The sequence below is a fragment of the Chinchilla lanigera genome, unplaced genomic scaffold (genome assembly GCF_000276665.1).
Source record: "Chinchilla lanigera isolate Chin_1 unplaced genomic scaffold, ChiLan1.0 scaffold00024, whole genome shotgun sequence".
NCBI lineage: Eukaryota > Metazoa > Chordata > Mammalia > Rodentia > Chinchillidae > Chinchilla > Chinchilla lanigera.
Window position 1 is genome coordinate 25,116,704 of NW_004955425.1, and position 14,425 is coordinate 25,131,128.

General features: G+C 46.2%; 1 protein-coding gene across 5 annotated transcripts in view; it reads right to left on the reverse strand.

Moving 5' to 3' along the window:
- Positions 1-14,425, reverse strand: part of Ankdd1b (ankyrin repeat and death domain containing 1B) — a 59,756-nt gene that overhangs the window by 21,962 nt on the left and 23,369 nt on the right. For 2 of the 5 annotated variants that reach the window (XM_013514786.1, XM_013514787.1), the window contains exons 6-8: positions 6,136-6,234; positions 5,281-5,379; positions 507-605 (exon numbers count right to left, since the gene is read on the reverse strand). In XM_013514786.1, the coding sequence (XP_013370240.1) occupies positions 507-605; positions 5,281-5,379; positions 6,136-6,234 (297 nt within the window). Of the gene's footprint in view, positions 1-506; positions 606-5,280; positions 5,380-5,991; positions 6,235-14,425 lie in introns of all 5 variants that reach the window. The other 3 variants (XM_013514788.1, XM_013514785.1, XM_005386046.2) reach the window with 2 other exon arrangements.

Below are 14,425 nucleotides of genomic sequence, written 5' to 3' on the forward strand. Positions count from 1 at the left end.
AAAAAAAAAAAAAAAAAAAAAAAAAAAAAAAAAAAAATGAGGATGATGGTATGGTCTTGAGTGTTTGGAGCCTCTTAGCACCATGACTAAATGTAAAAGTACTCTGTACTTAGAAACAAGTGCCACAATGCCCTTTTCAGACCCCACGCTGGACACCAGAGTTTCATACAAAGAACTTTCTTTTCAGTACCTAATAGGTATGAGCAGGCATGTGCTATTTGCTATGGAGAAAACAAAGTAGAGTAAGACTGTCTGTCTTTAAAAAGTGGCAATAACTTGTTCCCTTTGCCCCAAATATTCCTTTCCCACATAAATAAGAAGAATGATATTGCTTTTGAGGAGAGAGTAATAGGAGACTATCAGAAGCAAATCATTAATTATGAACTAAAAGCATGTTATAAATATGGATTCTACAAAATCCCAGTGAATGAGCAACACCAGACAGAGTTCCTAAAGATATTCCACGTCCCCTTCCTGCATGCGTGAGCATGGCCCAGAGCACGTACTTTATTTATGATGTTGATGTCACTTCCTGCTGCCAGTAGCACTTTGCTGCATTCTTCATGACCTCCTGCAACCGCCAAAAAGAATGGTGTTTCTCCATTCTAGCCAAAGAAAAGGAAAGTTAGTAATTGTCCCTTGTTGTGCAGTTAAATTATTTTAATAAGCAGCATGCTTTCTCTATAACTTTTGTGCCTTACTCTTGATAATGATAGCATTATTGAACACCTATGCATCAACTTATACTGCCATGACTCTATTCTTTGGCCCACTCAATTTATACTGTCTATAAGGTCAGAGTTATCATTATCCTCATTTCGCAGATAAAACTAAACCTCAGCTGAAAAGCGGCAAAGCTAGGAAGCAAGTCAAGCAAGCCATGCACTCTTTGCTGTTTTGCTGTCTCTTTTCATTGTCTCTGTCCACTGTTCATTCGATTAACTTTTATTAATCTCTCCAGCAAACATGTATTAGATATTAGAGTGTATGAACTGGAATTGGAAAAATGATGACAACACAGATCTTGCCTGCAAGGAAACAACCACCTGATAAGAAAGATAACCTTGGAAATAAAAGTTTTAATATGTATATTATAAAACATATAAAACTAGAATTGTTTGTATGGAGTATAGTTTTAATCTTCCCAACTGATTTAAAATGCTGTAGGTGGCCAGGCACAGTGGCACACACCTGTAATCCCAGCTCTCAGGAGGCTGAGACAGGAGGATCACCATGAGTTTGAGGCCAGCTTGGGCTACATAAATGATTTTAAAACCAGCCTACACTACATAGCAAGAGCCTGTCTCTAAATAAATAAATGAAATGGTGTGTGTCATTTAAAAAACAACTAATTTTTTAAAAGGTGAATTCAGTACTCCACTTTCCTGAAACTGAGGATAAACACTAGTAGGATAAAGTTAAGAGTTTAGTTTATTTAAGTCAAAACAGAGAAAAAAACAAGTAACTGGTCTCACACAATGGCTACTTGGGATATTTCCCTTTCCTCATGCAAACTCTCCAAAAATATAAAAGAAATGTGGAATTCCTTCTTCATCCCCTAATCACTTCTCTTGAATTCTATTCTTAGTGGCTGCATTTGGATGAGTCCATGAGGTCTTATTTGCAGCTCGATAGGGATGGACAATCATGTTAAGAGGGAGGCAAGTGGACAGGACCAGGGTTCTCATCCCAACCAGGCAGAGAAATTGTGCCAGAGGCTCCTTCACCCGAGTGCCTAAAACAACACTCTGTTTATAAAGGAGTTTCTCCTCATAATCTCTCTTCTCATTTTTCCAGAAAAAAAGATGTTAAAAGGCAAAGCCAATGGGAAAATATTTGCCAAAAATGGAGAAGGAAAGAACCCGCCTCTTGAATAAAACAATCTTTGACCCAACAATCCACCTCTAAGAATAAACCCAAAGGAAATAGGAATTCAGACTAAGGTTTATATACAAAGTGGTTCCTGACAGTATTACCTAAAATAAGGAACAACTGAAACAAACTAAATGTCCAAGAGTTGAAGAATACTTAAATGAAGTCTGGGTTGCCAGTACAAATATATATGTGCAGGAACACATAGGAAAACAGGAGGAAAAATTCAGATGTGTACAAGATAATCCTTTCCATATGGAGAAAACACAAGACTGCCATTTACATTTATTTTTATCTCAAATTTTAAGAATTTATATTTGTCATATGTTTTACAATGTACAAATGGAATTATAAATGAATGTAACAGGTCCATGCTTGAACTTTTTTATATGCATTTGCTACCAAGAATGTTTGCAGACCAGGGCTGTGGGGCATTCCACATTCCCTCTAACTGATCTGGCAACAGCTTACAACAGGAAGCAGCACCAAAACTACACAAACATTATATGCCTCACCCCAAAGAATAATATTATCACTGGACACAGTACTGTGTGCAAAGGAAACGTATCGTGATCTGTAATTACACTTTATTGGACTTCACAAATGCTCAGCCCTCCCTCCAAAGAGCTGAAAGGTGAATGAGTCATGTGCCCACATTCCACTGGCAAAGTATTAGAACAGGACAGAGTAGGTGAAGGTAAGACTGACCTTCCAGCCTGTGACCACAGGACTTGATCTCTGCTATGGCTTGAATGTTTGTGTTCCTCTAAAACTCATACTGAAACTTAATACCCAGGGCATGATGTCAGGAGGTCATGAGGGCTCCACCCTCGTGATCAGGGTTAGTGCCCTCATAGAAAGGCTTCAGGGGGTCTGTTTGACACTTTGTCCCGCTATCCTGTGAAGACAAAGCCACAGGGAGCCACCCGGAAGCAGACAGCAGCCCTTTCCAGACACTAACTATATTGGCACCTCAATTTTAGACTTCTCAGCGTCCACAACTATGAGAAACAATCTCTATGATTTAAAAATTGTACAATCTCATATATTTTGTTATGGCAGCCAGGATGGATTCAGACACTCTGTATTGATTTGTGAAGGCCAATCACAACCATAAAGTACTCTGACTCATGTTCTTTTTGAGTTGCTTTGTTGTTTGATCATTCTCAAAACATCAGGCCCTGATCTCTCGTGGTCTAGGGCTTATATGGGATAAGCAGGAAGTACAGAGCAGAATGGCTTGTCAGTTGGGGATTGGATCTTACAATGTGCATCACAGCGACCAGCCGTTTCTAAGAGACAGGAGCAACCGGAACTGGAACAGGAACTATTACCTGGGCAGCTAAGAAACTAAAGTACACTGGCTGGCGGCGGGGGTGGTATTTTCTGTTACAGACCAAAGGGAACGCTGACGTGTCCCAGGCATCACACACACTCACGTCACGGCCTTTGATTTTCATGATGGTGCCTATAATCATCATTTTTGTGACTATCAGTTCCAAGATATGTATTGTTTCAGACTGAGATTCTTCTCACAGTCTGAGTCAGTCAGAGTGCAGACACGAGCTAGTGTTCAGGGAGCATGTCCACTGTGTCAGGATGGGTGTCCATGGCCTAACAGCAAATCTCAGAAATGATACTGGATCATCCTCTTAAGAAACTGTCTCACACTCACCCTTCCTGGCAGGAAATCGAGGCTCTGAAGGAGAAAGTGATTTAGAAGAATCAAACTCAGCATGAAGTTTAGGAATACTTAACCAACTTAGTTGCTCGTTTTTTCCCTTACACAGTATCTCAATGATTTAAAAAGTTATAAAGTAAGCCAGACACCTTGCACACATCTGTGTGCAGTCCCAGCTACTCGGGAGACTGAGGCAGGAAGATCAAAAGTTTGAGGCCAGCCTGAGCAACATAGGTGAGATCTTCTCTCAAAATAAAAAAGGCTGGGGATGCAGCTCAAAACGCTCTCTGGATTCAGTCCCCAGTACCACCATCAATCAATCAATTTTAAAAAATTAAAAGTCAAAAAGCCCTTTCAAGGATAAAGGAGATATTCACGTTTCATTTCAGTTTGGTTTGGTTTGGTTTTTTGGAGAGTAGGTCTCACTCAATAGTTCAGGCTGGTCTTGAACTCACTAGTAGCTTGGGCTGGCCATAAACTTGTAGAGATCTTGCCTCAGCCTCCCACGTGCTGGGATTATAGAAGTACACCACCACGCCTGGCGGAAAGTAAATGGTCTAAGTGACAGAAAGGCTTTTTGTGTGTCATATTTCAATCGGCAGCGTTATTTTTTCTTAGTGTTGCATAGAATAATGGTGTGCCTTCAGCTCCATGGTATGTTAAATTCTTATGATAGCACTTCTTCCAGTATCTCTCCTGAAAAGTATCAAGTTTAGAAATCATCAGAACACTCAGCTATGAAGCCTGAAAGGACTCCACTCACCTCAGTTTCCAAAGAACTAGCCCAAAAGGTCACTGACTAAAAGGATAAGAAGTGATGATCCTAACAGCGGACTCACAGATCCGCCTCCACAGCCACAGCCCCCACACCCAATCTCACGGCCAGCTTCCACCTCCCTGCTACTCTCCAGCTGAGTGTACCCCCAAGAGGCCTCAAGCAAACTCATTCCAACCTGCGCTCGCTGCTCCTCCCTGTGCTCCACAGCCAGGGACAGGCACCCCACTCCACCCTGCAAACCTCCTACATGCAAGGTGGACCCCATCCCTCTTCACTGCTTAAAACCCTGCAAGCTCTCCGCTGGCTGCAGGTCAAAGACAACCCTCTCCCTGTGTTTCCTCATCTACCTGCTTAGCCTTAGCTTCCACATTTCCCAGTCCACCGTCCTCAGCTTCTGTCACCCTGAGTGTGTCGGCCCTGGGACACACATGCTCTTTCACGCCTCACTTCCTTTACCTGGTTCTTCCCCCTGTCTGAAGTACCCACACTGTGCCCTCCTCCTTCTGACATCCATTCAGAGCCCTTCCTGCTGGAGTCCATGCAACCACGACCTAACTAATCACCACCTCCAAGAAGTCCGTCATTTCCGGAAGTTTCCTGTGTCCTCAGAGTATGCATCTATAACTGCACATAGCCCACTACAGTTTTGTTTTTTGTTTTTTGTTTTTTGTTTTTTGTTTTTTTTTTTGCACACCTGCATTTCCCTGTAGGCATCAAAGAGCAAATACCTTATTAAATAATGTTTTTTGAATGGCTGGGTGAATGAGTGAACAGACGAGCAACGTGCTGTGGGATACGGGAAGGAACAAGTTGGAATCTTTTAATGTCACAATTTATACCCTGTGGCACCCACATCTCTATCTTCCTCCAATTCCCTTCTGCAAAGCTGCTCCTCCAGCCCTCCGCCTCTGCAGCCCTCTGTGCAGCTGGAACGAGCGCTCCCACCTACCTCATTAGTCTCGTTCACTTCTTGCCACTGAGCCAGCAGCACCTGCACGGCGGGACTGTGGCCGTGCATCGCAGCCAGGTGCAGGGCCGTGTTTCCCTCCTGCAACAGAAATGCACACTCCAGCCCCGGCCGCCAGGGGGCGCCCGTTCCCACAGCCGGAGTTCTGGAGGGGCCCTGGAAGTTCCCCTCCAGTTAGATCCGCAGTCCAGAATGTACACCATATCAGCCGCAGCTTTAAGACTTACTTAAACATTTTTAAAACCTGAATTTTAAAAAAAATAGCTATTGGAACCAGAAGGAAACAGAAATCACCTGTGCTGCTTGCCCCACCTTTCCTACCAATTCTCTAGCAAAGACTGGACAAGCAAAGCGAGGACACTTAGCTCAGGTGAGGGCAAGCTGGTCCGAGGGTTCTAAGAGGCCATTCTAGTTACAGAAAAGGCTTTAGAGTGTGCAGAACTCGTTGGTCCACACATCCACACACAGGAGTCTCCCCTACAGGACCCCCAGAGATGTCCATCTAGTCCTGGAAGTCTACCTCAGGTGCTCCCCTCCCCAGTTACCTGGGACCAAGTCCAAAGCAGGTCTTGAGAGGAGAGAAAAGGGTGGGTGTTGAAAGTGGAAAATTCCACGAGGCCAGCTGGTTTCTACACACTTATGAAGCAAAAGCCGCCAAGGAGGACGATCTACAGCTAAGAGGCTGGATCTTACCCGGACGGTCCACGCCTCCCTTTGTGGTAACAAGTTAACAATTTTACTGCAGAGCAAAATGCTGTGTGCAGATCTCCACAGCAGTTGCTGCTTCTCACTCTCCCTTCCTTCTGTTTTCAGCAAAGAAATCAAAGTCCAGTGCACCTTGTCCTTCTCCGAAGTGTGCAGGTTAAGGCAGGTCAGCTTCTCTATCATTTCCACGTGACCCCTCCCAGCCGCCAAGAGAAATGGTTTTCTTCCTTTCTGAAAATCAAAGGCAAACTGTAGCATTTACTACACACTCAGCACAGAGCAAGATGACCGTCAAGGCCAGTGACATATCAAGGTCATGAGGTGGTCATGATGGTCCTTCCGGTCATAGCATTTCTGGGCCCCTTTTAGGGCAGGGAGATGGGAGATGACAATTTCTCTGACCCTGAGCCAGATGCAGTTCTAGGCTGACACCCAAAACTGTGGGTTGAGTTTCATAGCGACAAGAAAAGCACTGTTCAGAAGACAATCAACCCCAAGCAAACACGGCGATGTTATGCACTTCCCATACATACATATCCAGTGGTTCTTTCACTCAGCCATTTACTGAGAAGCTACTATGTGCTACATTCTATCTCAGCATATCACACCAGCCTCATTGATGAAAAACGTTTGAAGTGGAAATTCTCCAGGACTTCATGTCTATGTGGCTCGTTCACGGATGACATTTTACACTTGCTTTTTAGGCCTTCTTGCTCGTGCATATATTTAACTCCCCCATTTAATAAGAATCAATAAGAAAGCTCTTAAGAACGGTGCTATAAGAAATGGAATGGAGAAATAAACATTATCCGGAGACTACAGCTGAGGAAAAGTGTTTAAATTAGATTCACTGGGAAATTCAAATGTAGGATTTTCTGATTATGGTAATCTCTCCCACTTGCCATGTTGCCAGTGGAGACCGTATCTGCAATAGCCAAACATCAGCAAGAACACGGAAAGACCCAGAGAGAACTTCATTTTTTAACCTGAGGTATTTAAAAGCAGGCAAGTGAAACTGGCATGGGAAAACGGTGACAGGCACATTTTCATCAGTTGAAGAGAGGAATACATCCACAACATGGCTAGTTGTTATTAACTGAAAGCTTAGCACGACGTCTATGATGTGATGGAAGAATAAAAATTCCAGCCTCTCATTCCAAAATGGGTCGTGAGGCCGGCGTGGTGGTCACACCTGTAATCCCGGCACTTGGGAGGCTGAGGCAGAAGGATTGTCAAGAGTTCGAGGCCAGCCTGGCTACAAAGAGGGTTCACAGCCAGCCTGAACTAGAAGCGAGATCCTGTCTCAAACAAAAAGGAGTCCTAGGTCTGAGTGGGACCTGACCATTTGGTAATACAGCTTGATGAAAAGGCTGTCCCTGCTGTTAACTCACACGTCTCCAACAGCAGGAGAGGAAACAGAGAAAGAGAAAATGCAGAAATGGTAAATGGTAAACACCAAACAAAACTAGAAACATGTACAGTGATCGGCCCTCTGTGGGTCTGTATTCAGGCATGTGTGGAATCTGGAGAGACCAACTGGGGCCCGAAAGTTCACCTGAGGCATTGTTTCGGGACCTGAGATGTCTCCCGTGAGATCTACATCCTCAGCCCTTCAGAGCCTAAAGGCCAGACTCTCTTCCTCCTTCTCAGGAAATCACTAAAGGAGGACAAAGAGAAGGAACTGGCAGCTTAGAGTCACAGCTTGTTGCTTGCAAATTAGGCACTAATTGGTCTCAGGCCATTTGGAAATGACAGACCAAAAATTATGGTGTCTGACTTTTATAAATACCTGCAAATAATGACAACAGATAAAAGTTCACGTAAACAAATTGGGAGAGAGGAACGAGAGACATTAATTATATCAGCGGAGAACTCTGCGTCACACAGCTAAGTCATCCAGCCATTATTCACCAGGTATTGAGCACATTCGTTAATTCCAGCTATTGGGAAGAGCATAGGGTGCCCAAAGTGGCTCGCGGTCCGGCAGGGAACAGCACACAGGTGACTTACAGAGAACTGTGGGGACCGAGGGCTGGCGCTCCGACGGCACAGAGAGAGGGCACGGGATTCAGTGAGGCTCTGTCCCTGTGGCAGAGGTGGGCAGCACAAATGGCAGAGGGCAGCCTTCAAAGCCTGCCAGTCCACCGCACCAGGAGCTCGGCACCTGCAGCTCCCCCACTGGCCCTTCTGTACCGCGCCCGGTTGTAGACTCCCCACTTCCACCATGTCCTCCCTGGCCACAGGGCTTTTCCGGGGGTGGCACCGGCCACACCAGGCCACTCAGAGTCGCCCAAGCGATGTTTCCCCAGCACACTTTCATTCTCCAGCAGGCAGCTAAGTTGTCAGTAGCCCTCCTTGCCACTGGAGACAGAGACCCTGCCTGAGAATGATGCCTGCGTGGTGGACAGCAGAGCTGAAAAGCAGGAAGAGGGAAAGAGCCCTGATGATACCGCGGGAGTCCCTGGTGCAGACGGCCTGGAGCGATCCATACCTGGGCTGGGAACACCAGTCCAGCCCCTCTGCTTTTTCTTAAAACACCAGTAGTTTGGCTTGGGCTATTGGGGTGATGTACACCGGTAATTCCAGCTACTCCAGAGGTTGTGGCAGAAGGCTCACAAGCTCAAGGCCAGCCTGGACAGCTAAGCAAAGCCTTGTCTCAAAATAGAACTTAAAAAGGGCTGGGGATGGAGTTTAGTGGTAGAGCGCTTGCCTGGCCTGGATTCAATCCCCAGTCCTGTAAAAGGAAAAAATAAAAATAAACCAGTTTGAGTTGAGTTTCTGTCACCTTTGCCCAGGGAGCTCCTTTCAACAACTGCATGGTGCTACCTAGTTACAAGAGACTTCATCCCCACTAGGAATCTCTAGATTCAACTAAGTATTTATCACACTGGCACCAGTCTTGACGAGGGACGTGAGCCCAGCCTGTGGGTGTCAGCAGTGCCTTGAGCCCACGGTCCACATAGCACCCAGGAGCTGCAGTCCTCAGCTCTGCAGGTGAGCGTGGCCATGGAGCTGCCCCAGCTCAGGAGGCTCATGCCCCACAGGAACAACTCCCTGGGCCATTTCCAGGGTCCCCACAAGAGACAGGTGTGGTTACAGGGATCCACTCTGGTGTCCTCTGGTACTATGATTCGTCTCGGCTCCTCCCAATGCACCTTGCATAAGGGGTGGTGCTGCTTGGTATATAGTTAATGATCTGTCTGACCCAGTTGGGGAGGACACAGCCAGAAAGTTAACAAAGCATGACCATTTGAGAGCATGTGCCCTAAAATGGACCTTGTGGGTTTTACCTTTGGTTTACCTTTCAGCGCCAGTAGCACTTTGGCTTCCTTTGCAACAGCCTCACGCATCGGCGCACACACCTTGTCACTAGGGCACTAGGTGCTATGGTCGCCAGGCCTTACACCTGCTTCCTATCACACAAAGCGATCACATGACCCATGTCGGTCGCAGTGACTGGTTCAGGGTTAAGAAAAAGACTTAAACGAAGCCAAACAGAATTGTTCCTGAAATGTATATATGCACGAGAGGGCTTTTTTCTTTCTTATGGACCAAAAAAAAATAAAGCTATGTTAAAACCTAAAGCTGCTAACAGCCATCTTCCCCACCATGCGTAAAGCATACCTGTGAATAATGCCAATGTACAGACAACCAGCAGCTAAAGAAAAAACATGAGCTGGATCCGGCCATGCCTGAAGTCATCCAGATACATCCTCAAACACTTCAGTTAGGAGTTGATAAATTACCTTCATCCTTTCATCTAGATTAAGATGGATCTTTGTCGCTTGTAACAGAATTCTAATACATATTTATCCATTTATCCATTTATCCATTTATCTAATACATATTTATCCATTTATCCATATTTATCCATTTATCCATTTAGCCCATTTTTCATTACTATAAAGAAATATCAAAGCAGGCTACTTCATAAAGAGAGGAGTTTGACTCCCGGTTCTAGAGGTACAAGACCAAAGAGGCTCTTCTGGTAAAGCAGTCTTACTGGCCGAGTCCTGGGTCAGGGCAGGGATCATACATGTCTTGCTTCCTCTGCCTATAAAAAGCCGTAAGGATGCAACATGGGCTTTGCCCTGATGACTTTATCTAACGCTTATCACTTCCCAAGTGCTCCACCACTGAACATCACAGCAAGAGAAGTTTCCACCCTCCAGCACCACTGCACTCAGGATTAAACTCTTGCAGCACTTTAAGGAGACAACAAACCCCTGAAAGCTCAGAGATCTATTCAGCTCCACGGCGGCCTTCTGCCTTACTCGTGGTTGCCACAAATCTTTGCACCCTCCATAGCCTAACAGAGCCACACAGGGGCCACCCCTAAAAGAAAGCCCAAGACAGGGGAGGTTCTGAGAAAATACCCCCGTTATCAGGGACCAGGCGCTTCCTCTCCCAGGAAACAGCAGTGGCGCGGAATGCCGGGTGCCCTTTCGGAATGCCACCAGCAAGGGAAAATGTAAAAGCCAAGCTATGCGCACAGCGAGGACATTCACAGCCATCTGTATCTACGAATACATCAAAGGGAGCGTAAAGAAGATGAGGGGGTAGTAAAGTGAAATATAAATCTTTTCTCCCGATTAGTGTATGTTATTAAGAAAAATAACAGGAATTTCAAAGATATGTGTGGTTTTTAAATTATAGTTTCTTATCATGTTTTATTTTATTTTTTTAAACTACCCAACCCATTTTCATTATGTCCAAGTAGGTCTGACAGGCCCTTCTGTATTTGAAAGGCAGAAAAATCGTCCAGCCAGGAAGGTAACTGGCCTGGTGTGAGAGCCACGGGCTTAGGCCCGGACAGACACCAGGTCTTCTGGGCTCAGAATCCTGACCTCCTCTCCTCACTAACTTCAATAGGAGAGCCCGGACTCCCCTTCCCTTTTTCTTTTATTAACTCAATGTGTATGTAACTTAATACGTTTTCACTCAGTGCATTCAATTTTTTTGCATGCAAATAAAACTGAGGGGTTAGAATTATTTATTATAAATTATTTGTAAAGTTTACCTCCATGGTTATTAAATTGAATAATTAGCCAAACACAGGCATCCAAAGTGCCACCTGACTTTTCTTTACCACAGGGATCCTTGAGACGTTGCTGGGGTCTCAGGGTGCCTCCTGCTCACACCCACTCCCCCAACATTTCCCCTCAGCCGGAGTCAGGAATTTAAAGTAAGCCCCAGATACGGGGACCCCTAAATAACTAGCGAGCTAAGCAAGAAAGACTGCGCCACGAGGGTCAGTGGCGCAGAAAGGCAGTGCTAAGCAGGAGGTGGGGTGCTGGCTGGGGTCGGGGTGACCTGGGGTCCTCCTTACGGCCTCCTGGCTGTGCACAGTTGGCTCTTTGTACCCCTTAGTTCCATATCTGTGATTTCACTACCCAGATTCAAAACATCTGGGAGGAACACTGCACCTCTACTGAACATAGACATTTTCCCTCGTTCTTACTCTCTAGACAGTGCGGTATGACAGCCACCCACGGGGCCCCTCTGATCCGCATTACGAGCGACCGAGGGTGGTTCAAGCATGCGCACTACGTCCTTCTCCATGAGCACTGGTCATTGGAGTTTTAGCAGACTGGGGCAGCCTTGCAACCGTCCCGAGGACACTGAGGGCTGCCTGTGCAAATCCCCTCTGTTATGGTTTGTGTCTGGATGTCCCCCCAAACCCTCATGCAGTCATGGGTGCAGGCTTCTCGAGTTTGTGATTGATTCAGGGTCCAATGTTGGGATTATGGGCGTGAGTGCTACACCTTCCCCGGGGGCAGGCAGCTTGCGTACAGTGTAAGGGAGGGAAGGAGGCTTGCTCTTTCTGCCGCTCCTCCCTTTTGCTGTCTTCTGCCACCATAAACTATTGCCCTCTGCCATGTGCCACCCTGCCTTGGAGCCAGTCAAGTATGGACTGAAACCTCCACAAACTGTGAGCTAAATGAACCTTTCCTTCCTTAATTCTGGGTGTCAGGTATTTTGTCCCTGCAACAAGAGAAAAGCAACTAAGACATCTATCTGTTATCCTCAACCCCCTGCAAAGGAAGCCTCTTCACATTTTGGCTTCCATTTCAGACTCCTTTAGACCAGTGGGCTTTTCCCTATGTCCACCACTGGAACCAACCTAACTGTGGACCACCAAACTCTGGCAAAGGTCCAACCAGAATATGAATGCTCACTAAGGGCTCCCTTTGCATTTCCCTCCTCCCCAAACTTTTTTTTTTTTTAGGCAGAGTCTCACTCTGTAGCCCAGGCTAGCCTCAAACTCACAGCAATCCTCCTACCTCAGCCTCCTGAGTGCTGGGATCACAAGGCATGTGCTTCCATGCCCAGCCTCTCCCCAGATATTTTAGTCTGTGTATTTAGTTTTTATCACCAGATGGAGGTTACATGGAGATACACAGTATCCAGCCAGGACCAGCCCTGCCCGCTTCAGCCCTGCTGCTCAAGAGGCTGAGGCAGAAGGATCATTTACACCCAGGAGTTCAAGGCCAGCCAGGGCAACATAGTGAGACTCTGTCTCAAAAAAACAAAACAAAACAAAAAACACACACAGAAAAACTATCCTACTTTACCTAAAACTTCCAGCCGCTCTGGTGAAACCAGGCTGATTTCTAGGGCTATGTAGCTGGGAGAAACAGCAAAGGGTCCCCAGCCGGTGTCCTGCCTGGCCCAGCCCTATCCGCACGCTCCCAGGCTGATCTCCATCCCCTTCTTTCAAAGCTGCTTCCCAGGAGAGCTTTTCTTGTCTGCATCTGAAGTTCTCTCCAGGGAAAACAGAAGGGCTTGCAAACCCTGCAAGGGAAACGTGTTCAATGCTTTCTCTTGACCGGAATCTAGGCAAGGGGCAAAGCTGTGAAGACAGGGTGGTCTTTCTTATCAAACGTGTTCCACGAACTGCAGAGTCTCCCTACACCAATACCCAGCTGCTCAGGAAGCCCAGTGAGGAGTTAACTGACTGTGAGCTCCTGATCCCTGCTGCAAACTGGCTTCTTTTTCCAATTTTTTTCATTGTGAGTTTTGTCTTCTTTTGCTTTGTTCTGGTTTTGTTTTTGAGACAGGATCTTTTTTTTTTGCAGCCCAGGCTGGCTTCAAATTCATGATCCTCCTGCCTCAGCCTCCCGAGTGCTGGGGTTACAGAAGTGCCCCACCACGCCTGGCTATCCACTGTGGTAAATTTTTATAACATAAAATTTACCATCTTAGCCCTTATTAAGCATCTAGTTCAGCAGTACTGGGCATATTCACACTGTTGTGTAACATCACCCCCTCTATCTCCACGACAATTTTCATCTTGCAAAACTGAAATTTTGTGCTCATTAAACAGTAACTCTGCACTCCTCTCCCCACTACCCCTTAGCACTGCAACTGCAAGTGGCTTTTGCCAACACACCTGACTGCAGTCATATATCTTGGTAAAAAGCGTGCACTTAGTTTGTCTTTCCAGGGATCGATCCAGTGTTGTTACAGGACTGAACCAGAGCTCTGCGAGCCTTCGTCTCCTGCACAACCAAAAGGACTCGCTCACCCCATGGGTCCTCAAGTCTGTCTCAAGATCGCTAATGATGGTGTGGTCCTGCAGTCTCTGTGGGGCTCGCAGCCTTCTCCTCACCAGATAGAGCAGGACAGAGCTGGGCCAGAACGAGATCAGAGCCAGGCACAGAGAGATGACAATAGCAAGCGTCTGGCCAGGAGAAGCTCATGAAGTGGGGCCGGTTCCCCTGCAAACTTGCTCTCCACTCTGCTGGGTCCCGTGAAAGCTCAGAGCCCACACACAGGGAAGCAATTGCAGGGGCTTGTCCACAGCGGGCTCTCCACAAACACCTCCTGAGTGGACTTCACTCATAAGCTGCCTCTCAACCCAGCATGGGTCAAACTGCAAAGCCCAGGGCCGTCACCCAATGCTAAATGGTGTTTGACTATGACTGTCAGCTCGGGGAAATTGGACCATGCACTTTATCCTGAAGAACTATGTTCAGGCTGCTCTAGTTACTGAGCATTTACCATGAGCCCAGCTCCTTGCTAAGCACAAATCATTATCTTATTTATGAATCCCGCAGTGGGTTCCCTGTACAAAGGAATGTCTTAGGGGTGGTGTCTGATTGGAAGGAGGTTTCAGAATGGCTCTTCCTTTTTTCCTTCTGTTGTTTTTTGTTTGGGTTTTTTGAGACAATCTTGCTATGCAGCTCAAGCTGACCTCAAACTCACAGTGATCCTCCTGCCTCAGCCTCCTGAGTGCTGGGATTATCCCATGTGCCAAAATGGCTCTTCATGAAGCCCATTTGCATATGTACTTTTACATAAGTTTGATGAACTATTTTACATAAGATTGATGAACTATCAATTATCTATATCAAAGAATGGAGATTTGCCCATAGGGTGTGTGTGTGTGTGTGAGAAGATTCCCCCGCTATCTTTTGGT